Below are 26,272 nucleotides of genomic sequence, written 5' to 3'. Positions count from 1 at the left end.
ATGGAAAACTCTTGGCCTGCTAACAGGAATCAGAAGTCGTTGTCATCATCATAGTATGGGTAACCCAGTGATGAAAAATACAAAATTATTCCTATTGTAAGGGACAGGAAGCCTGTACCTTAGATTATCAAGGTCCTCCTAGGATAACTACAGACCTTCCCCAATATGCAACCCCACAACACCTGTCTAACTAAGTACCTATTTACTGCTAGGTGACCAGAAGCATCAGGTGAGGAAATGTGCCCACTCATTTCTGTCCACCCTGGGAATCAAACCAGGGATCCTCAATTTGTGATTGAAGGATGTAGACTTCTGTACTACAAAACCCATATATCCACAGGTAGACCATATTTGCTGGTACAGAATAAAAAAACACCTATTTTACGAAGATATTTTGTGGAAAAAAAACTTATTATGTTTCATCATGCATTTATCAAGTGTTTTTGTAGGGAAAAATACATTCTGTGCATGTAAATACAATATATACCGTATTCAGCTAAAAGTTAACCTAAAACGAGTCCTATCTAATGGAAAATATTGTAATCTTCAGGGCCTTTCATTGAGACTTTTGGATTGAATTTCATCACTATGAAAATTCCTGCAGAAAGTTCCAGGTCACCCGGGATGTAGTAGATATGCAGGCAACTGCAAACAAGGCTATTGTTTGGTTAGGCTGTTGGAGTAGAATTCTCAAAACTGACAAATAAATTTGTTATGTTAAGCATTTGATGCTCCATTCCTTCCACTTCTCTTCGCATACTAGTCCCATTTGTCATGTGCCTCGGCATTCTACTTAGCTTTACCTAAAAGAACATTGCACAAGACTGTAGAGATATTTTAATTCCATGCAATAAGTAATCATATGAAGGCACCAAGTCTCAAATACTGCTGAACACCTTCAAGTGTTGCAGGATATTCAAATCCTAAATATCACTTGGCATGTCATTCCAACATTACCTCAAGATTTATGGAATTATTGAGTTTAATGCTACCAATATCCTATTTATGGCGGGATTACCCCCTTTATGATATATGGAAGTGTTGGCATTTTATAAGCTTTTGATTAAATGTTGGTCTAAACTGTAATATATTTACTTAAGACAGACTAGTTACCAGTGTGTTTTTGTCAAAGCTTCAGACAATCCACAATGGGAGCTTCACTCACCACAAAGATATCAATGTTACCTATTTTGTGTGCCTTAATTGACTAAACATCTTCATACTTTATACACAGCTAGTCCCACTTATCTTTAATGCTTTGACTCTACAGTACTAATACTTGCCATTCATGATGTGTATGACAGTATAGTAGTAGTAGCTGCCAACTGTAAAGTACTGTAAAGTGATAATACTGTAGTTGTAAAAGTAGCACATATTTCAAAAACTTTTCCAAGATTTTCAAGAATAATAATGAAATCACATTGTGCTGGAAAGCAGGCTTAATATTGCTTTGCTTTATTGCTTAAACAAGGGTAGTGTCAGGACAGGGAGACAGGGTACTGTTACAAGATGCCAAAACCTATGATGCTAAATGGCCACATTGAGTAACAGAGACTTTTATCTGCCATAACATACCCTTACATTACCACAAGTAATGGTCATTTCACCACAAGTGATTTGCATGCATTCTAAAAATAATAAAAAGGTTCAATAATCAACCTAAAACCTTCACTATTTTTGCAAAGATCTAAACTATTGTTTTACCATATAAGTAGTGTTCAGTTAGCCTATAATACTAGCATAGTTGAATCTCAAGACACACACAATTCAGGGGTTGTGCTAGTTTCAAGTCTATAATACTGTATCAACACATTTTACCCAAAGAAATTTACAAATCCCGTTTGTACCAATTTTAAATCCACAAATCTCAAATAACTGAATTGGCTAATCAATCGGGGAATGTTATCAAGAAACTGACCTTGACTTGACTAATGGAAACCAATTAGCCAATCAAATGGGGTTAGCATCGAGTGATTGCTTACAAACGCCTTACATTAGTAAGTAATTATCAAAAGAAGGCACCAAACCGGGAAGGCTATTCAGCACCACCAAATGTGCGGGATAATCAGAGGGCGCTAAATATCACCAAGGATGCCAATACGAGAACAGAAACGCATAAGGTGAACGATATCAAAAGTATCCAAGTCGCCAAGAATTCTATCGAGGGACAAGCGACCGCGGGGGGCGGTCGGGAAAACAAGACACACGCACGTCCCAGAAGTCAGGACATTCAACAAGGATATACACGACCGTAAGAAGGACAATGCAATTTGGACAATAAGGAGCAGGGCGGTGCTCCATTAAGTGACCATGAGTTAAGCAAGTACGGCCAATACGCAACCTCGCCAGAGCCTTTTCCCCATCGCCAGTTACGGTGGTAGGAGGACGGCCACGAGGACACAAATCTCTTAAGAGTACGCAGTTTGTTACCAAGTAACAGAAGACCAAGCCTGCCATGGGTAAGGACGGAGGAATGGATAACCGGCTAAAAGTCGGAATAAGGAATACTTTTACGAGAGATGGGACAAGAGCGGACAGCTTCCCTGGCGGCAGCATCCGCAAGTTTTAAAGAAATACCAATATGGCTGAGAACCCAGCAAAACTCAACTGACTAAAATTTACTGTGAATAAGAAACAGCCAATGCCGAGTCTCGACAAACACTGGATGAACAGGATTAAAGGACCCGAGAGCCATGAGGGCACTTCGAGAGCCGGTCGGCTGAGCGGACAGCACGCTGGACTTGTGATCCTGTGGTCCTGGGTTCGATCCCAGGCACCGGCGAGAAACAATGGGCAGAGTTTCTTTCATCCTATGCCCCTGTTACCAAGCAGCAAAAATAGGTACCTGGGTGTTAGTCAGCTGTCACGGGCTGCTTCCTGGGGGTGGAGGCCTGGTCGAGGACCGGGCCGCAGGCACTAAAGGCCCGAAATCATCAAGATAACCTCAAGAGAGTCAACAACAACTACAAAGGAAGATTGACAACGAGAAAGCAGGAGACGAAGAGCATAGAGAATAGCATAAAGATCCGCTGTGAAGATGCTAGTTATTACTGACCTACACATTTAAATGTGGTTATCATCACTGTATATAAGTCACCAGAGGCAAATCCTCAGCAGTTTAAAGACCAACTACTAAAAACAGAATACTGCTAAGAAAACCTCACAAACCCAGGCTCAAACATTATCTTCCTTGGAGACTTCAACCTGTAGCACATAAAATCGAAGAATGTAGCAAATACAGTTATATCCAAGAGAATCCCAGGAAGTAGCCTAAATGAACAAATTACCTATTATGGATGTGTGACAGATTTGCCTTAAACCAGCAATTATTAGCAAAAAAAAAAAAAAAACCCAGAAAACAAAATACACTAGACCTTTTTTTCACAAATAATAATGAATTGACCAGAAACATTATGATTACAAATACTTGTAACTCAGATTACAACTTAATTGCAGTTCAGACAATCATGGGTAATAGACCTGTACAGCCAGTCTGAAATTCTAGAGGAGAATTCAGCAAGTTCAACTTTAAAGATTAATTGGGAAATAATAATCTAAGACCTCACAAAAATAAGATGGGAGGGAGGGAATTATCAGGGAAAAGTGCCAAGCCATTACGACTATATAGTACTTGGAAGGGGTTAGGATAAGGATTTGGGATGGGCAACCCTAAATTAATGCCTCGAAAAAATAAGGTTTGTCACTTCAGAAATATGCTGAACCCATATACGTCTAAGAAAAAAAAAGGGGAAGCGATGCAAACTGGAACAGCAATGCCATTCTCTCTACAGGCGAAGAAAACAAATCGCAGAACAACTAGAAAGCCCCTTAACACTATCGCACTCCGTTGCCTCCGCCCGTTGTCACTCATTTTTCTCTCGAGTCGTCTCGGGTGACGAGGTCCAGAGTCACTCATTAAAATATTTGTTAAAAATTTAAATTTTATCCAATCAATCTGTGAGTGATTTCAAAATGAGCACCTTTAGATTGCGCACAATTTGATACCAAAATGAAAGACTTAACACGAAAATTGATGTCAGATCACTGGAAATATATAAATAATTTTGTGGTGATGAGCGTCCAAAAGTTAAAATATTTGTTAAAATTCAATTTATTGTTCTATTATTATGGGACTAGTTTTAAAATACACGCCTTTATTTTGCGAACAATTTGATACCAAAATGAAACACATAACACGAAAATTTATGTTATCAAACTGAACGAGTATATACATTAGTCTGCAGGTGTGCCAATTGGTGCTTGTTCACAAGCAACTTGGCGGAATTTAGGCTTTGCTGTGGGGAGTCACGCCAGGCTTTTAGACTTTATATGCATATACCCCTGTAGAGAATTCTATTGTGAACACAATGATACCAAAATGAATGAAGTAGCACGAGAAATAAGGTGAGAAAACTGAAACGCGTATACACATTTTACTGATTTTGCGCGCTCACAGGTAACTTTCCCGACTTTAGGCTTTGCTGTGGTGAGTCACGGCGGGCTTTTGGACCTTATGTGCATATACCCCTGTAGGCAATTCTATCGCATGCTCACCCGCACTGAACGGCGCACGACGTTATTTCTGTGGCCCGCACGAACAGCGCACGATAGTGTTAAAACTTTGGCATGCCCACCGGGAAATCCGAATCGCACCAGAAGGTAGGCCGAGCATTCCCGATGAACACAACAACCCAATGTTAATTCACTCACAATGTTTATACATAATAAGCCTAAGCAAAAATGAATGCATGACACAGAGAGCATCATCACCCTCTCTGTGGGTGAGGTGGAACAATCGAGCGATCACACTCATACAGAGGAGTGACATGAACATTTTTTCTTCTAAAGCAAAAAGCCTTCTACAGAGGTATCCAAGGTCCAAGAAAAGCTCCGGGGCACTCACAGACCCTCCACAGGCTCTCCCTCAGAAGCCTGCCCCAAAGGCTCTGACACAGCAGCGGCATTGCCTTTGCCCAATGCTTGCAACAGAAAAACATCCTCCCATGAAATATGGAGCAGTGGCCAGTTGTAAAAGCAAATACCTCAAACCCCCACAGGTTCAGAAGGATCAACTGACTTCGCCATCGAAGTAGATAAAACAACTCCCAGAGAAGACTGAGCTACACATCAAGCTAAAATCTTGCGGTTACCTTGCAATGATTCCGGGCACCCACCCCGGGCTTTAGGACCTTATATGCATATATACCTGTAGGCAATGCTATTACGAACACAATGATACCAGAACGAACGACGTAGCACGAGAATTAAGGTGAGGAAACTGAACAGAGTATACACATTTGCGGTGTCGCAGCAGGCTCGTCCGTACCGCCGGGAGCATACCGTGCATATCTGCGGAGCACACGATCCGTGCGCGAACGTGTTAAGGGTTGCACTGTATTCATTTACAATGTAGTGGCAGTTTACAGCAGTCAGGAAGTCAGGTGTTGGCAATCAACCAATGCTCTGATACTAAAACTAATTACACTAATATGCCCCACCCACCAAAACGATATTTTATTTCATGCAGACCTTCATGTCAATAAATAGAAATTCATACCAATGTGCACACTTGCATTTTCTGATGATACTCGAGGCAAGGGTTAACAGCATTCATGACAGGGGACAGACAGCAAGCCCTAAGCTACAAACCAATGTTGCTAACATGCACTTCATGCAAAGTTCTTAATAAAATAATCAGGAAGAGAAAGCGAAGCACCCACAAAGGACACACTTTACAGCATAGGGCATCATGGCATGGGGTTACCTTAAGATACCTTGAGATGATTTCGGGGCTCAGTGACCCTGCGGCCCGGTCGTCGACCAGGCCTCCAGGGTAAGAAAGCAATGTGCTGATATTTGTTAAATATGGAATAAGGCAACAGTCCTAACTTCCAAAAATAGTGACAGAAAAGTTCAATTAAATTATATAACTGTATTATTGGCAATTGTGGTGGGAGAAGTCTCTAGCCAGATTATGTATTTTCCATACACAATTAACTTGAGAGCACTTAACAGAACAAAAACATGCACTTTACTGTCAGAACTACATTGTCCCGCTAACAGTTGCACATCTCTTCACACGCGTATTCCAATTTTCAGGATAACTGGAAGTTTGTTCTCTCTGTTCCTTTAACTCCTACACGACTTCAATCACTATTTGTGTCTTTCTCCTGTGCTCCAATTGCCATATTTGTAATCGGGCCCAGCTCCATGTAGTGCATTTATGTAGCTATGCTGTAAAGGTTAAGCCACATGTCCGTCGATAAAATCCTCTGCATATCCAATTCCTCTGATATCACTCGTCTCTAGTGTTTCTGTTCTCATGTTGGCATCCTGAATGATGGCTAGAGACTTTTGAATATTCTGTGACATAGATAGTGCTATCCAGTATAGCCTTCAAACCTTTGCACTATCTTTTGACAATTACTTGTTTACAAGACATTAGCGATAGGACAATCTGAATCGTTATTGAGTATCTGAAGAATTGAAAAATTTTCAGTAATCAGAATAGAGACAAATTTATCCCAATTGTTGATTCTTAAAAAGATTCTTTAACTTTTAATAAAAAAAAATTTTGTTTTAGGAAATAATTAAAATTGTTTAAATTATGATCATTAGCAATCGAGTGTTATACTTTAAAAAAGTGAAATTTTGCTATTGCAACGTAATTTTATTTGAAAAATGGATAAAACATTTTATTGTAAAGTAAATTGTATATATCGTGTAAAACTGCGATAGGTAATGTACACCTGTGATGAGTAATGATATGGTGCAGTTTCTCTTCATTCTTGTGCTTTGGAGATTAAGGTTTGCTTTGCTTTATACTCATGAGTAAAAAGTGATTAGATAGGCTTTGAGCCAGCATTTTAGTGTCAACTTTATCTGAAACAAGATTACAAATTGTTTTTAATTGTATAGTACACAATTAAAGCATGTATATCCACATGCATAATGGAATGTTTTGATTTTTCAGGTTTCTTCCAGACAATTAACCTGGATTTACCAATTGTTTTATATTTTTTTACATCAATCCATTATATTATAACACTTATCATGCTCATAATGTCAAGCATTATTTTTTCCAAACATGAAAAATTTCAGAAATGTAAGTATTCAACTACAGTATATTTTTTAAAAGAATAAGAATCATTAATTATATTGGAATCGAGACACTTTTTAGTGGAATTGGCTTCGGTATTGAAAGTGTTAGAATAATCAGTATCGTCCCATCACTACTTCACATATAGGTACAATACATTGTATAACAGATGAAGTATTACAAAGTCAATCTTGGGTATAAGTCCAATATATCATCAAGTGTTCCAGTATATGTAATACATCTGTTATACTATAACCTCAACTTGTAAAAGCATCTTAATCACCTTCAGTGGTTAAGTGTTTAATATCACACTAGATTCTATCTTACCCTGTCAAAGTAGGAGACATAGGTACACATGTATATATATATATATATATATATATATATATATCTGGATATGCATTTCTCCTTTGCAAATGCACATTAATGATGCTACGTAAAAAGGCCCCTTAAACACTGATTACGTAGGACAGAGGTAAATCTGTGTATTTATGTTTGTAGGTTAACTTAGCATTTTAAAAGCAGTACAATCACCTTCTGTGGTTGATTGTTCAGTAAATCACTGAACTATATGTTTAACAGATCTCTAACCCTGTCCATGGAGGACAGAAGAAAATGTATATATGTGCTGGTTAACATTGTAAATGTGTGGCCACGTCTGTGATAAAAAATAATAATAATAAATAAAAAAAAACTACTACTTCACGTGTGGTGGCCAGATAACTACAGAAATTAGATAAAACTAAGTGTGTGAAAAATCTTAAAATGATATAATAAGGAGAACAGGCAGAATAATTCTCATACTGGAAGGTCTTGTGTAACAATATACAGTTTTTACGAGTCAAAATGTATTACAGGAAAAAGACAAGTTTGGCAGAAGGCAGAATTGAATTCAAAATGGGCTTTCAATCAATTCCGTACGAGAGAGTATTTTCCAACTTAAAACATTCAGGAGAGGCGAAAGACAAACTACTAGTATGAATGAAAAATTTCTCAGAGAAATATTAAGGCAATGACAAAATGTAATTATCAAAAGGAAAAAATAAAAAAACAGCCTAAATTGTAATGAAATGCCAATTTCTGGGTAAGCTCCTGTGGCTCCCTGAACCTACAGTACTGATATAGTGTCAAACTACAAGGTGCTATCAATCGTGGACTTCTTTTTGGCCTACTGGAGATCACAAGCCAGAACCTGAACCCCCGCCCCCCCTACAGAGGTGCAGAGAGCAGTGGCACTATGATAAAATTGTCAGTGAATTTTAATCATGCAAGTCACCACCAAGAAATCACTCAAAGTCAGCAAAACAAAACAGACCACTGATGGTTATAAGGAAGATTGATGCCTCAAAATCACAAAAAGAACTCCCATAACACTAATCAACAAAAATTCATGACACTAGATAAAACTCATTCGCCCCTCCTAGCCTCTTCGTTTGGGGCAAGAAGGGACGCAGAGTTAGCCAGCTGCTCCACCCTTGGTTCTATAATAATGAAACCCATGACTCCATGGGAGTAGAGGAGGGTGTTAGCTAGCCACATGGGGTCATCCGGAAACTGGCGTTTTATTACATTCAACGTCAGTTTTCTTGGGGGTAGCTCCTTGTGGCTCCCTGAAGCTACCTACCCCACAGAGAAGAAAAATAAGGGGCCCTACCAGCGAGGAGAGTGCACCACAAATATCATATCTAAGAAAAAGCCATGGGCCCCCACTAATAAACGACCAAGGCCACACACGTTAGGTGAGAAGGTGGTGGAGGCCAAAACTGTCAGTAATTTCAAAGCATTGAATGACAAGAGTGTGCTGGGAAAGACAGGACACCACGAGCATAGCTCTCATCCTATAACTACACTTAGGTAATTATAAGGCCGATGAGGATCAGGATTATTCATGAGATACCTGGCTGCCAGGACCCTGTTCAACTGCCAAAACCCCCACACACCCGAATATCGGCCCGAGATATATTGGGCACAGTCACATTGTCACAGCAGAGACGGGGGCAAACTTACAAACATCATGGGCATGAGTGTAAACCACAAACTGGCTAGACTTAATAACACTGCAGACATGCAAGCCTTGAAACAGGGAACCAAGGAAACCGGATCAACCCACAACCCACTGGTTGGTGGCTATAAATAAAGAGCTGGTTCTGAAGAAACCAAAACAGCTTCTGAAGCCAAACTCTGCCCAAGGGGGGTAAAACAACGAGGGCAAACCCAAGGCTCCTGCACAGGTGATTGAGTACCTGCCGAGTCACCCGATTTCTGATCAACACCAACAGATGGCAGCACTGCAGCCAGGACAAGACCACCGGAGGCAAGGACAGCAAAGCCAACCGAGAGTCCCAAACTAAGCCCAGCCAAGTCCAAACTTGAGACAGAAGCAAATGGAATTTCCTCAGGTTCACTAGGAACTTGAACCTGGAAAGCTGAAAAAGAACCAGATCCCTGGCCAGCAGACATGCAAACCAGCCGGTCATCAAGGTATATCTTGAGGTTATCTTGAGATGATTATCAGGTCTTTCCGGAGGAACTAACCAACTCCACCGCAGAGACAACAAAACAACCTGAAATGTTCACAAATTGTGGAACCACACCAGCTTTCTTTCCCACTGCCCCGTCAAGGGGGCAAACTGCGACTGGACCGGTGCAAACCCCTTGAACTGAACTTCCTAATGGAGCAGGCACAGAGCTGGCCAGACAAAGAAGAATTGCCAAGGTAAGCACATGCGGCCAAACCACTGGCTCCAAACCCACCCTACCCCGACGAACAGCAGGCACCCCCCCAGTCCTGCCAAACCTCCTCAAAACACGAGGACGATCCTAAAGGCACAGGAAGTCCAACACCCGTCGGCAAGCAATAGCTGCAGATGAGAACCTTCTCTGGAAACAACAACAAAGAAAATGGAGAAGTGGGAAATGTTTGCCCCGCAAAGGATATGGGCATACACATTAAGAAGAGCCACTGACAACACCACAGAGGACACCAAAACTTCTGCATGAGGAGCATCTCGGAGCATGCCAACATCCTCAGAGTTGGAATCTGAATGTAGTTCCAGAGCGCTCAAACTCATGGCAGTGCCAAGGTGAAAATGAGTGTGAAGGTCCTTTGCAACCAGCATAGCCGACAACTAAGGAACCTAAACATAGAGCTGCAACATCCTAGCATCCCTAGGGAGAGTAGGAGACAACAGGGATACATTGAGAGGTGCAAAAGAAGCTCCTTCCCCAGAAACACCTGTAACAAGGAAGAAGCCTCACATCATCCAAGCAAGCGATGACAGAAACCACTCCTAGCCCTAAGCGAATATAGAGGGTTGTCTGCCAGCCAGGACAACTCTGGAACCTCAAAGTACATCCATTAAAGAGAAGAAGACCCGAACTCAAAAGAGGCTGGATCTATCAATGAGGCATAATCTAGGTCGTGCAGGAGGTACGCACAGAGAGACTCCTGAGTCTCCATTGGGGGGAAGAGGGGAAGTCAAGAGGTCAGAACCCTCTTGAAGGACGTATCCGAGAAACCCAAAGGCATCTGGAAACAAACCCAAGGGGAAGCTGCACTCATATCAAACTCATACAGGAAGGGTGATACAAAAACCCTTTCCCTGCAACAGAAGGTACAAGACTCCTTGAAAGATCAAACGGTACCTAAGGGCTCCATGTCAGACTACCACTATGCTCCGGGAACCACAGCTGAGGGCCCCCAGACAGAGCAATCACCCACACCGCCTGGGATAGAGAAGAGAAGCAGAGTCCAATGGAAAGGCTTCAAATGTTGGAGTTGGTTGAAAAGAAGATCCAGAAACCTCAGCAGGATCATCAGGGTCATCTGCCTCTATGCTATCAGAACCCCAGAGCTGACCAAGCTACATCCTGAGCTAAACCCTATTCCCCAACCCTGAAACCATCAGATTGTTCAGGGCCACAAACAAGGGAAAGGGGCCAAAGGAAAGGCGCGCCACACTTGACGGGGAAGGAAGAGGAGATGTGGACGGAACCACGGACGAGTTAACACCTCAAAATCCAAATCCCTAAACATCGACTGGGACAGCTCCAGGTCATCCAACCAGGCACACAACCTAGACTGCCGTAATACAGAAACCCTCGAGCAGGCACTGCCTGAAGATCTAAAATGTCATCAGAAGAATTTGTAAGGACAGTTACTTGAAGAGAACAAGTACCACATGACTGAGGCAAAGGTGTTCATGTTACAGGTGTTTCTGGGGGTTGGGGCTCCTTTTGTACCTATCAATGCCTCCCTGGAGCTGGGAGGTACAATAGGTACTCAGAGAGAACTCGACATCAGAGGCCCGAGACCGTTCAACACGCTTCCACTACACATACGGGGCATAACTGGCCGACCCCTCTCAATGTTCAAGAGAAAACTTGATGAACACCTCCAAAGGATACCTGATCAACCAGGCAGTGAGCAGCTGCATCCAGTAGCCTAGTTGACCAGTCCAGCAACCAAGCGACCTGGTTGGGGACCAGACCGCGAGGACAGGACGGACAAGCCCCGAAATCATCGCAAAGTAGCTGCAAGGTAAGGTAACCGCAAGGTAAGGTAACCAACCCAGCAGGCAGCATGGCGGAGGCAGAAAGAAATGAACATCTCCCCATTGCACAGACGATGAACAACCCTCACAAAGAAAGAGCGGAATCAGCGGGGGATATCCATTGGACCACTGAACCTGCAGAAGATTTCCAGGGGTCTACAGGGAATTGCCCTGCAGGAAGCTCAGGCACTGGGATTGCCACACTGGAACCCCGGAAAAGGAAACAGGTCCCTAAAAAAGGGAAGTCTCTTTGTACAGGAATACGAATGGGACAGTCGTATGGACAAGGGAACGGGTATAATTAGGCTAACACAGCTCACTTAAGGCCGAGAAGGCTGACTTCAGCATGCCTTGGTAAGGTTGCGAGAGTTCCATAACACTGTCAAAATAACAACACAAGAATAAAGGAAACTGCAGAAGACCTACTGGGTCACATGAACAGTTCCTATATATATCCACCCAATCTCATTCGTGTGTGTCTAACCTACACTTGAAACAATCCACCAATCCAATATTTATTATGTTATTTGTAATCGAGTATCTATCCAAGGTAAAACAGTTATACGAACATATTTTCAGATTTATGCTAAACTACTCGGTAATAAGGAAACTAGATACATTCAAAGTGGCCTACACAAAATAAATGAATGTAATAAATAGCAAATGTAATTCAATATTGATAAATACCACATAATGAACTGTGGAATAAGAGAAACCATGCCATCTTCAACCTACAAATTATGTGGAAAGATGCTAAAGAATCAGGGTAGAGAGAGAGAGAGAGAGAGAGAGAGAGAGAGAGAGAGAGATCTAGGAGTAGTACCGGATAGTTAACATTCAGAGGATGACCATGTAACGGGTGTTGTAAGAGAAATGAACATTACTAAATTTCAGAACTTAAATTCATGGGTATAAAAGTACTTAATAAAAAATTCACTGCAGACATGAGACCTAAATTAGAATATGCAGCAATTGTATGATGCCCGTCTCTCATATAGCATATCAGTAATTAGAAAAAGTTTAATGGCATAATAACAGTTCCCAGACTGCACAAATACTACAAAAGAGACTGGAGACATTAAGTATACCAGAAATACTTATAACAAATGCAAGGCAATGTGATAACCACATACAAAATTTTAACAGGCTTTTCCAAATTTATATAAACAAAAATTATACCTACAACATCAAGATCAAAAGGCTACAGACTGAACCAAACAAAATCAGTGCTAAAAAATGTACGTGAAACGTCTTGCAAACAGAGTGATAGACGAGTGGAATAAATTTACCCAGGGGTAAATTTTAAACTCAAACAATCTGAAACTTCAAAATGTCATATGACAGATGATAGAGAAGACAGGACACCACGAGTGCAGCTCTCATCGTGCAACTACACTTCAATAATTACATACATGGGTAAAAAAGACCCTACACTAGGGAGTGAGGAACAACTGTTGGAATGATAAATCATTACAAAATCCAGAAAAACTGCATGATGCAGAACCTGACTCAAATCCTGGTCTGATATCAACAGCACCCCTCCCTGACCCCTTCTCTTGGTTAAAACTATGTAAACACTTAAAAGGTTAACTAGATCATCTTCCCTGGAACAACTAGAATATGAAACAGGGTTGCAAAAAGAATGTATTCTTCATACAATTACTAACCAAATCCTGAACAATAATAGCATGAAATGGCTTGGGTAGTTCCATTATTTTATGCAGTAATTTACATGCAATACAACTCTAGATACAGAATACTAATTAATAAGCAAGGGAGCACAACGGAATGTGTTATACAGTACTAGAATTAGGAGGGAAGTGTAGAAACTGTTCATAAGCATTAGAGCAGTGAAGGCCAGACCAATCTAGGCTACTGCACAGCCAGGAAAAACACATTGTTCAACCTGCCCTCACAAATTAATGCATTGCAATTTCAACATTATTGGCCATGGAATCAAAGTTCTGGTATTGTGATAAAATTATAAGTACTGCATTATTTATGCTGCCATTGACTACAAGGATCAGTCTTGATTGATTAGGCGAGGAGCATTGATTCGAACAATCTGCCTATGCAAAACTACTCATTATCTGATGTTAGTGAAATTATGATAAAGTGCTGGATTTGTCAATGAACAGATAATCAGATAAGCTTCAAAGAATAACAGTAACATGGAAGTCTAAGGGGAACTCCATAAAATATTAAAAATTTCTAAATTATTTAAAAGTATTTCATGTAAGACATGGAAGAGGAATGTCATGTGAGAGAAGACATGAAATTTAGCTGTCAGAGCAAGTAGTAGACGCCTAGTAGACCTGCTTCAACCTGGCCGTGATGGCTACACGAGTCTTGGGGCTATGAAAATAATCTCACATAACAGACAATTACTAGGAAAGGTTGGCCACAGGCCAGGCTCCAGGAGTAGAACAACTTTCAAAATTATCAAGAGGTAATCAAGATACACTAAAAGCAGTTGGCTAAAATCAATCTTATTTCTGGTTACTAAAAGCAGCAGAGCACTTCATTAAAAAAATGCCCATCCATTCCACTACTCTCAAATCATCTACAGGAGCAACCGATCACTTCAGAAGACCATGTGTTTACTAGTTGTGTTTACTAGTTGTGTTTTTGCGGGGGTTGAGCTTTGCTCTTTCGGCCCGCCTCTCAACTGTCAATCAACTGTTTACTAACTACTACTTTTTTTTTTTTTTTTTTTTTTCCCACACCACACCACACACACACACACCCCAGGAAGCAGCCCGTTACAGCTGACTAACTCCCAGGTACCTATTTACTGCTAGGTAACAGGGGCACTTAGGGTGAAAGAAACTTTGCCCATTTGTTCCTGCCTCGTGCGGGAATCGAACCCGCGCCACAGAATTACGAATCCTGCGCGCTATCCACCAGGCTACGAGGCCCCCTGTGCAGAATGTGCAGAATGCTATTTACATGTTGCTTAATATTATCATGCAGAACAATCATTTCAATTTGATGCATTATATAAAGTTGTCATCGACTTAATATGAAACTTACAAGTATATCTGATCATTTCAGACTAATCAAATTATAGTATGCATCAGTCATAATCAAGATTGCAGAGAATAAGTCACAATAGCATGGTTGAAAATTAATAACTCAACTCACACATATGAAAACAAAAGAAAATAACTAGCAGTCTAAAAAAAACTAATAATTAGCAGTCTCCGTGGTGTAGTGGTAAGACACTCGCCTGGCGTTCCGCGAGCGCTATGTCATGGGTTCGTATCCTGGCCGGGGAGGATTTACTGGGCGCAATTCCTTAACTGTAGCCTCTGTTTAACGCAACAGTAAAATGTGTACTTGGATGAAAAAACGATTCTTCGCGGCAGGGGATCGTATTCCAGGGACCGTAGGATTAAGGACGTGCCCGAAACGCTACGCGTACTAGTGGCTGTACAAGAATGTAACAACTCTTGTATATATCTCAAAAAAAAAAAAAAAAAAAAAAAATCAACATTTTGCTCTGGCTTGAACCCTTATCTAGTCATGATAAGGGTCCAGGACAGACTAAATAGTCATCGCATCTTTTCATGTGGGGGTTAGGATAAGAGAGATTTATTTTTGTTACCAATGATCATGCATTGCATGTCTTCCTGCAAACACAGGCAGTGGTCATGCAACAGATGTGTAAAGTGCACCAATATTTGCTGATAAGAAAATACATTATATTTATTTGAGCAATAAAGATTGTTTTGTGTTTATCATTTCCATACAATACTTGAATGGCACTTCAGTAAGTAATAGAAAAGAAATATTTTCCATTATCATCTTTTACATTGTCATTTTGTTATTTGTTTATTTCATCAAAAAATGCTGTTTTTATAGTTTAATAAATAAGTACTGTACAAGTATCAGAAAGTAAATAATAGATATTTTAATATTTTTCCTTTGCAAAACATTATCACTTCAGAACATATATTATGAAGTTGGTTCTCTGCAAGTGAAATTAGCAGTACAGTGCTCCTCAAAAATATTATTTACATTGTTACAGCACAAAAATTGAATTTCTAAAACCTAAAAATTTTTGTAATGTAAATAATATTGTTAATGTAAAAACTCAAATGGAAATAAAAAAAAAATTATTTTAAAACTTTTCTGCACCCGGCACGCACGCCCAGCCCCAACCAACCCCACCCCAAGGTGGCCCTGGCGTTTCCTGGGAGTGCGCACCCACACTAACAAATGTACTCTTTCCAGATCCTCATTTCCATTAATTCGAAGGATGCAGCTCCGAAAGCTTATTTTCTAGGGGAAGGGCCATAATCCCCATTTGGTGCAAAAGAGCCAGCCACATTCAATTTTCCTCTCACAAAACTCTTTCTTTAGCTTAAGATTTTCTATTAAATATCTTTGGAACATGTTCAGTTGTTCAAATAAATAATTAAGGTTATCTTGAGGTTATCTTGCGATGATTTCGGGGCTTTTTTAGTGTCCCCGCGGCCCAGTCCTCGACCAGGCCTCCACCCCCAGGAAGCAGCCCGTGACAGCTGACTAACACCCAGGTACCTATTTTACTGCTAGGTAACAGGGGCATAGGGTGAAAGAAACTCTGCCCAATGTTTCTCGCCGGCGCCTGGGATCGAACCCAGGACCACAGGATCACAAGTCCAGCGTGCTGTCCGCTCGGCCGACCGGCTCCCGGGTTTGATGTGGTTTGATGCATTTTTAAGAATAACATTCCTGGCACCGCCGAGACAAATTCAAACCTCCGCTGAATTTTACTTATCAAAAGTCTTTTATTCTATGACCTTTTTGTTAACCCATTAATAGTAATATTTAAGGAGATATGGGTCAATATTCACTATCCTTCACTTTCAAAATGAAAAAGCCCATCTATCTTATCCTATACCCAGAATCTTTTATGATAAAGTTCACTTAGGAAATGTCTTGGAAACCTGCTCCAATTAATAAACACACTTTTGGCACATGCACTAATTTAAATTCAGACCTCTAGTAAACATTAAAAAAAGCACGGGGACAAAATTTAAGAAAGAGTAAAATCATGAAAATATTTAACCTAATGATCCGAATTTCGTTGCATTCGTCTCCTGAAATCAGATTGTATTTTTTTTAATTAAAATTTGGATGGGGTATCCAGTTAGCAAATTATGTCCATTGTTTAGTAGGAACAGTTATATGTAAGTCTGGATTTTTGAGGAAGCATTGTAGTACCTGCCATTCTGATTATTATATGCAGCCTTTGCAATGTTTGTACACATGTTAACCTCCACTGGCATAACTGGTTAAAGCATATTGTGAATTTCCTCGACTGTTTGCCATGTAAAGGTAAGGTTGGTAAACTTTCACACAGTCAAAAATTAAACCATATACTGTATTAAGTGAAGAAACCTGGACAACTTTTTGATCTGGCTTGTATCGTCACGACGGTGCACGTGACATGGCCCGTCACGACGGTGCACGTGACAAGGCCCCGCCACGACGGTGCACGTGACATGGCCCGTCACGACGGTGCACGTGACATGGCCCGTCACGACGGTGCACGTGACATGGACCATCACGACGGTGCACGTGACATGGACCATCACGACGGTGCACGTGACATGGCCCGTCACGACGGTGCACGTGACATGGCCCGTCACGACGGTGCACGTGACATGGCCCGTCACGACGGTGCACGTGACATGGACCATCACGATTGTGAATGACTTGATAATGGTTCACATTAAACTGAATTTATGTCAAAATATATATTTTTCTCCAATATGTACAATACTACAAACTACACTTGTTCAGCCGGTGATGTGATAATTTCAGATACCCAAAACCCACTACAAAATATTTTCATTACATGAATCTTTAATGAGTACAGTAATATAATTATTGAGTCTATTAGATCATGATTATTAATATCAACTTGAAAGACTGATTTTTACCATAAAGGATCATAATTCTTTTACTTCCAGGCCTATCAATTAAATATGGCACAATTTAACATATGGTACAGTTTTTTCAAATATTTATTTATGGCAAACATTATTAAAATGTCAATTAAAAACATTCTGATTATTTAAAAGCAGTAAAATACATGATATGCAAAACACTGCAGGTGACTTTTGTTTCTTGAATGAAAAACGGTGACAAAAGTTTGCATAAAATTATAACATTTTACAATACTGTACATAGCAAAAATTAGCTTCATGACAGTGTCTTGTCTAACTTTATTTGCACTTTCTAGCCAACATTTCTAGTGAGCATTAGTAAAGTGACCATTCAAATTTATTGAAATTGCTTTTAAAAAATATGGAATTTCTTTCTCATAGTAGCAGAAACACAATATGGAATCCCAGCAAGTAGTAGAGAAAAATTTTCAGGAATCCCTCCCTAGAAGTAAGGAAATCTTATTACAGAATCCTCCTGAAGTAGCAGAGAAATCTTTAATAACAATTATTTCCTCTCATACCTCAAGATTTAACAATTTCCTCCCAAAGTACTAATTCGTATTTCCTCCCAAATATCAGACATGTTGGCAAATAAATGCAAGCACATTAGAATGTGTGGTACTGAGGGACCATGGTGGGAAAATTGTTAAAGTTGCAGCTTGTATTTTCTGAACTAAAAATAACATTGCAAACCATTAGACCTGCAAATTATTATTATTAACTTAAATGCTTGATCTACTGAGAGGGTGTGTACCAGTGCTTTATGAGGTATAATGCTAAAACATAACCTGTCAACAAAAATAACAAAACAAAGCTCACAAATTACAAAACATTTAAAAAGTTTGTATATTAATAAAATCAAGATGCCAAGCAAGTATCACTATTCTCTAAATGTGACTTACCTGACAGAAAGGTTCTCCTTGTCCTTTTCTTGAACTTCTTTGTTAGATATAGTAGGAGTAGTATTGGTAGTGGTATTATTAGAAGATTCGGTGCCGATGGGGGTCGCTCCAACGGAGGTGGACAGCTCCAAGGCCATGGTTTGGGTTGGCCCCGGGGAGGTGGCAGGGGTATTGTTGGCAGTGGCAGAAAGGGAGGGACCAGAGGCCACACTGGATGGAGGGTTAACTACAGAGTAATTCTGTGGCTCCTCCTGTACACCAGTCATGGATATGGGTCTGTTGCCATTAGAGGGCTGTTGCGTCCGTAATGCCGCCACCGAACCTCTCGTCGTCACTCCCGTAGAGTTCAAACCCAAAACTTCCACCACTGGCTGATTGTTGGGTTTCCGTGGTCGTCTTATTCTCCTTTTCACTAGCATCTTATAATTTTCTTTCTTTTTGGTGCTATAATAGTATTGAATACAATCACTCACTGATTTTCTCTCTAAATAACTTGCTATCACAACAAAGTTTTTCGGATGTTGTAAATATTTATCACGAAATATTTCTCTTTCCTGCTCGGTCCATATATTTATATTTTTGTGATCCTTATATTCACTAATTGGTTCCTCTATTAGTCCATTTTGGTTAATGTAACGGTGTCGTCTCTTTTTCTCCTCCAAAAGAATTGGAGGTATTACAGCATAAGCTCGCATTTTCTTATCTTCGTTCTGTGAACGACAAGTGATATTAGTCTTAATTTGACACATACTTCAAGCAATTCAAAATGGGCTACTGCTCAATGTGCAATAAAAATGTTACCAACCAAACAAACGAGACACATCAACTACCGTACTAACAATTGAATGATAAGTTTAATGAACCACATTTGTACATAGCAAGTGTATGTGTCAGCAAATAAAGTCAAGTTTCACACACACACACACACACACACACACACACACACACACACACACACACACACACACACACACACACACACACACACACACACACACACACACACTTAATGCCCTTTCCAGAATTCTCAAAGTACACAATAAAATCACAATAACATGATATATCTGGGAAAATCTTTGGAGCAGGAGTGAGTCTGGGGTGATCAATCTCTCTGCCCTGCTTCGATGATTTTCCCAAAATCCCAAAAATTTCCAAAAATTTATCTTAATTTATGATAATGGATTAAGAGAAAAGGCAAAGCCAAAGGATGCCAACCACTCCCATTAATGATATACACCGTACATCTATTCTCTTATGCAGAATATTATTCCAAATTTAGGAGAAAATACCGAGGCCACGTAATGGGATGGAACCTGCATCCCTGGACTCCCTAGTCGGAAGTATGTGTGCCCGGGGAAGCCAGGGACGTAGCTTTGACCCATTGTATTGTCTCAATATTTTCTCATGGATACATCATTGTCTTGTGATTTTGTTGTGCATCTCAAACTTAACTACTGGAATAGCCTAAAAGAAGAAAACCTCATAATTTATGCATGAACTTTAAAGGCAACACTTTTAATATCTAGTCCTTAGTCTGCATTTTTTAAGTCTAATAAAAGTTGATGTATAAATGCTTGATAAATCCAGGCCCTGCCCACCAGAGATTTTGTCAACTTTTGACAACTTTTCCAAGCAACCACTCCAGGGCATTCACAAAACCTGCTCATTATTTAAAAGTGTCTACCCTTATCCAATAGCTTAACGTATAAGAAAATACTATTACAAGGGCAAACATAAATAATAATTAGTCGACCACCTAACACTGCTCAGGAACTGGACCCAGAAACAACTCACCTCCTGCTCTTGCAAACCATCCATAATCTCCTCCATCTCCGCATCACTCTTGACTCGAGCGCCAACTCGAGAGAAACGCTCCTTCTCCTCTCGCTGTTTTCTTAACTCGGGGAAGACCTTTTCAAACAGCTCTCTATTCTTGGCTACCTTTTCCTTATGCTTTTTAGAATTTTCAACCTGAAAAAGAAGACAGTCATAGATGGAGAAGGAACAGACTCTGAACAGACACGCGTTGAAAGGACCACTACTAGATGTACGTACATAAATGCAGACAAAGAAATAAAAGAAAAGAATTTGACTAACCCAACAATGAAGATCCCCTTGCCAATGTCTAGATAAAACTAAATACAGTAGGCTAGTTTATTCGACGCATCCCAGTTCATGAACCATTTCATTTGTGATAAATATAGACTTTGGACAACATTGTTAATGCACAAATCATTACCATATGGCTGGATATGTTAATATCTGACCAATATGCATATATGCAAGATGCCCTACCTTGTGACACTAATACCTGCCAAGCCTCCATATGTACTAATGTATATATGGAGGCCTCCATATATATACTACCACTTGATTCGCCAAATTTGCTTAAATAAAAAAAAAACAGAATATAATGGAGCCAAGCTAAAGGAGGAGGCAGCAATTCTAACCTGAGAACAGTAAGGAAGCTCAAGTATTGAGGAGATGGCACAAAACTATTAATATGGCTTGGAAACCAACAAAAGCACCAACTTTCCCTCACAAGGCCAAGCTGGAGGGAAATTCATCAAACCTACCAGATGGTACCTGCATAATAGAAGAATTCTCTCCACAACTGATGCTTGGATGGGCGGACTCGTGCCGTTGAAGATCACCAGAATATTTTTAACCCAGAGGATTAGACCTTCCATTCTGGTAGTCAGGCTTCCCCCTGACCTCCTAAAAATGTTGCACCAACCACTTGGACTGGTTAGTACAGGGACGACCTCACTTCTTACAGGTTGGTGTACGATCCCATATAGTCCAAGTGGTTGTGCACCATTCCTTCCCCTTTGTCCTATCCCAGATCCTTGTCTACATATCCCTTCAAAGTGCTATATAGTCACAATAACATAACACTCTCCTCACATTTACCTTAACCTTTCAGCCAACATTTCTTAACGAGCTTGGCCAATTGAAATTTTGCCTGTTTTAAACAATTGGTAAGAAACATATTTCTCATATAGCATGAGAGGGCTAGCATATAAATCAATTTTAGTAAATAAGCCTATATGTAATTCATGGTAGGCCCAAACCTAAGCACCATGAAATAATCAAGCAATAATACAATGAATAAACCCACACTGCACCATTTTCATACAATTAGTCTGGGATGTACCATCCCCTCCAAGGTAAATTTTTCCAATCAAAGAATTTCCACAAAATTTGACAGTTACACACATTTTCAAGGTAACAGTATAGCAAAAAAAAATGGATCATTCTTAGTTGTTTTCTCTAATTCCAACTAATAATACAGAATTCTGTTTACCCCAGATATATAAACAAAATACTGTACTTTCTTATAATAAATTAATGAGAGAAAAAGAACTTAATGATTAATGTTTCTACTTAAACCCAGCCTTCATTAAATAAAAATTGTGAAAATCATGAAGCTTATCCACTAAACTAAACTTCACAATGCTAAATAAATATCATTTCCAATTAAGTTTTTAACATCACTGTCAGTACCAGGATAACCCCTCCGTCCCTCAGTCTGGAAGAGCACTCCACTGAATGGCTTGTACATATAATGTTAAACAAAAATGTTCAAGATATAGTGACCCTGGCCTTCCCCCTGTCAGTCTCAGTAGACAAATCATGCTCAAGTAACATTTAATCAACATTAGTTCAATGTTTTTAATGGCGATTCTTTGTTACAACAATGTCTTGTCCAGATATGGCAACGGTCAAGCCGGGCAAGTGACTCTGATGTAACAATGAATTGGCATTACTAATTATTATCCTACTTTGATTGAAAGTTACTTGAGTGCAGTTTGGATTACATATTACCTACAATGTTCAGTAGTATCAAAGGAAACTAGTGCCATCAAATTAGCAAAATATTCACATTAATAATTAGTTTCATTAATGAAATGTAGGACTGTACACCATATCCCATCCCCTATGCCTTACTATTCTCTCAAGTCATAACCTTCATGCAAACACACACACACACACACTCAGATCACAGGCTCACAAAAGTGCAAACTAATATCAATACTCATAATAGGTCTAAAACAATAATCTAGCAAGAAAAAATATTTAATAAATTCAATTTTAATAATAAAAGGAGAGCCTCAGAAACATAAATATGAACTTACAAACATTTAATGAGAAGTAATAAAAATCCCATGCAAGTATTACAACAATTGACTGGCAGAAACCCTGTTCCTTTGTTGAAAGCCACAAAGATGTCCAGCTTAGAAAGAGAATGCAGACAGCACTACAGAAGAAGGGGCACAAATAATGGTACAGTAATGGTTAAGCAGACAACTATCACTAAGAGGAAAGAAGAATTTAAACAGGGATATTGAAGAAATAGAACAGACAAACAATCATAGCCGATTGAAGAAACGCAATTAGAAAAGAAAGCCATACAAAATACAAATAATTCAAAAATATTTTTTCACATACACGAAATCCAAATAAAAAATCTCCGTCAATATTGAACCTATACTTACAAGAGAAGATTCATACACAGAGGATGCCAAAGAAATTAATTCATTAAAAAAAAAAAAAATGAGGACATGTTTAGCACTCCAATAACAGCATGAAAGCGAACATTCAGACAGCTTCTTTATGCATAATATCCAAACCCCTGAAAATATAGCCGATATCGTTACGGACTTTGCAGCTTTTGAAAGAGAAGTTAAGAAAATACCAATGCACCCAGCCCTGGGTCCAAACTTATAGAATGCAATATTCATTAAGGAATGTAAAAATCCCAGTAGCACAAGCACTTAGTGTAGAGTGGAGAAAATGTCTGGATACAGGAGAGATACCAGAAGAGCTTAAATCAACAGGTATAGCTCCCCTACAGAAGGGAGCAAAGCATGGGTTAAGAATTATAGATCAGTTGAACCAACATCCCACATAATACATGTCTTTGAAAGTGTGATCACGCGTCAATTCTCCAGTCTTATGGAGGCCACTGACCTCTACAACTCAGGCCAAAATGCAATTAGAGCAGGAAGACTGCAACTATTCTACTACTATGAAAAAAAATTAGGGCAATGATATTAAGTAGGGTGATGACATTTAGTAGGGTGAATGATATTATTTCACCCTACTGAAAGTAGGTAGGTAAAGTAGGGGTGATAATATTTAATCATCACCCTACTTTACAGGTAAAGCAGGGTGATGCTATTAAATTTTTTGTCAAACAGCACACAAAGAGTAACAGTCGTAACAGTAAGAGTAAGTTTTACTTACTCAAAGAGTAAGAGTAACAGTAATAAAATTTTCCAAGCACAATGAAAAACTCTGTATGTGAAGGCACAGTCCTTGCACCACTGCTTTTCCTTATTCTCATATCAGATACTGTATAGACAAAAGTATGTCACAGCTTTGTGTCATCTTTTACAATGACAAAATATCAGCATGAAAATTATTACTTCTTTAAAGCCTTTGATTGGGCAGCAGAAAATAACATGATGTTTAACAGTGACACATTCAAGGTATGTAGGTATGGCAAAAATTAAAGACTAAGCAAAATACAGGGTATAAAACACAATGAAAATCAACCCATAATAGGAAAGCAAGGTGTAAATCCTCAGGGAATAATGATGTCTGATGATCTAATGTTTAGAGAGCATATTTAAGCAAATACAGCCTCAGCTAGAAAAATGATAGGATGGATAATGAGAACCTTCAACTCCAGGAATCCCATCATAATGATCATACTGTTCAAAGCACTTGTGCTGCCCTACCCAAGTACTGCTCGATACTCACTTTTCCCTTTAGAGCAGGAGAGATTGTTAAAATTGAGGGAATACAGAGAATATATATACGGCACACAAACACAAGACAGTAAAACAATTGGGAACATCTCAAGATGTACTCTCTCTAGAAAGGAGACGAGAGGGGGTAATAAATCATATATACTGTACATGGAAAATACCGGAGGGTCAGGTCCCAAATTGCGCAGTTAAATAGCAACATACTTGACTGAGCGATATGGAAGTAAATGCAGAATAGAGCCAATGAAGAGTAGAGGTGCCATGGGCAAAATTCAAGAACACTGTATGAACTTTAGAGGTCCACAGTTCTTCAATATACTCCAGGCAAGTATAAGAAATTACTGCCAGAACAAATTTGGAAGTCTTAACAAAAAAAAGTGGACAGTTTTCTGTAAATGCCAGACCAACTGGACTCTAGTGGTATGTGGCTGCTCCAAGCAACAGCTTGTTGGACCAAGCTCTTAAGTTGAACCTGATCCCGGGCTGGGCTTGAGGAGAACTCCCAGAACCCCATTCAGGTACAATGCATGCACTTTCTTCAGTGCTCATTATCCATTTGTTCCACATGACTAACAAATCACATACCCCAATCTAATTATTGTCATGCTTTTGCATTCCGTATCTGTTCATGCCATAGTCATCCTTTATTCAATTTATCCTTCAACACAATGCTGCTTTCTCAAATTGTCAGTCTCTATCAGGTCATGCCCCTTTAAACTGTGTCACACTCCCATTTACCATGCAGTATTCCCCCATCTCCTGTGTCGTGTCCCTCGTCTACTATCATATCCCTGCCTCTCTTGCCACATCTCTACCAATTATGCTGCATCCCATCCTATTGTCATGCATCCCTTACCAGCTTGCCACATCCCTTTTTACCAACTTTTTTTTCTAACCGGCATTTTCAAGCCTCTGGTTAAAAATTAGAATTCAAAATACATTAGTAAACCAAATTCAAAGCTTCTTGCCAAATATAAAAAAATATTCTCTGTACATCACCAGGGCATCCTGTCTTGTCCAATCAGCAAAGGTGACCAGCATTAGGTTTACCAATGGCCATACCCATTCAGAATACCATTTATTGTCCGATCTCCCTAAAGGTATCTTATTCCATCTACAGTAATCTTCATTGAAGGGATCCAAGTTGGTGCTGAGTCAGGATACCTTCAGCCAAGTTTTGTTAAGTTCTAAAATTAGTATTTTGTCTTGTGAATATTCTTCCAAAATTGTGGTGTCCAGCATAAATTATTTTCAAAGGAAAACTATAGCTAAAGAACTAAGGTACCAAAAACTTAAGAACCATCACAGACTTAAATTATGAACTATAGGCATTATCCAGATGAGCAAATCTTCTCCAGTCATGAGATAAATAAGATTCCTAAACATCTACAAGTACAAATACAGGAATTACATGATGTTTCCAAATGCCAAACTGGAAAGCAGAAAAAAAATATGAAGCATGCAACTAAGCACCCATAATATGGTGATTTAGACCATTCTCTTGAAACCCTCTCGGTAAAAAAGGCAGCAGTTTTGCTTAATCAGAGGCGTTAGAACTTAGGAAACTGATTTAACCTAATTTAGCCCATATCATTACCCCCAAGGAACACCAACATTCCAGTTATTTTAATTTATTTAAACCACAACAATTTTACTGTGGGGTTTAGTGTTAAAAAATGTAGTGTATTCAGTTAGAGGGCAAGCTGGGCGATTAACCAAACTTTTCAAACAAGCACTGGCAACATATCTCAACTACCCAGGTGCCAATATTCCACCATAACAGGAATCAATTCTCATCAATCTACTAGCCAAGCACCAGTCACCCCCATAAAGCCACTAACTAGGAACTAAGTCCCCCCCTACCCATGAATCTACCAATCAGGCAATACTAATTCCACCATCAATCTACAACCAGACAATAAGTCCCCATCAATCTACCAACCGGGCACTGGTCTAGAGGCTGTAAGTTCTTGACCTCATAATCCAGCACCAAAGTCAAAGA

General features: G+C 39.5%; 1 protein-coding gene across 8 annotated transcripts in view; it reads right to left on the bottom strand.

Annotated features, from left to right (window-relative positions):
* Positions 1-26,272, bottom strand: part of LOC123758464 (Smrter) — a 730,161-nt gene that overhangs the window by 51,875 nt on the left and 652,014 nt on the right. For all 8 annotated transcript variants that reach the window (XM_069328783.1, XM_069328777.1, XM_069328778.1 and 5 more), the window contains 2 exons: positions 20,288-20,464; positions 18,494-19,203 (listed from right to left, as the gene is read on the bottom strand). In XM_069328783.1, the coding sequence (XP_069184884.1) occupies positions 18,494-19,203; positions 20,288-20,464 (887 nt within the window). The remainder of the gene's footprint in view (positions 1-18,493; positions 19,204-20,287; positions 20,465-26,272) is intronic.

Source organism: Procambarus clarkii, chromosome 22, assembly GCF_040958095.1.
Source record: "Procambarus clarkii isolate CNS0578487 chromosome 22, FALCON_Pclarkii_2.0, whole genome shotgun sequence".
NCBI classification, from domain to species: domain Eukaryota; kingdom Metazoa; phylum Arthropoda; class Malacostraca; order Decapoda; family Cambaridae; genus Procambarus; species Procambarus clarkii.
The sequence above is the reverse complement of the archived record's forward strand: the minus strand, read 5'-3'. Positions and strand labels throughout refer to the sequence as shown.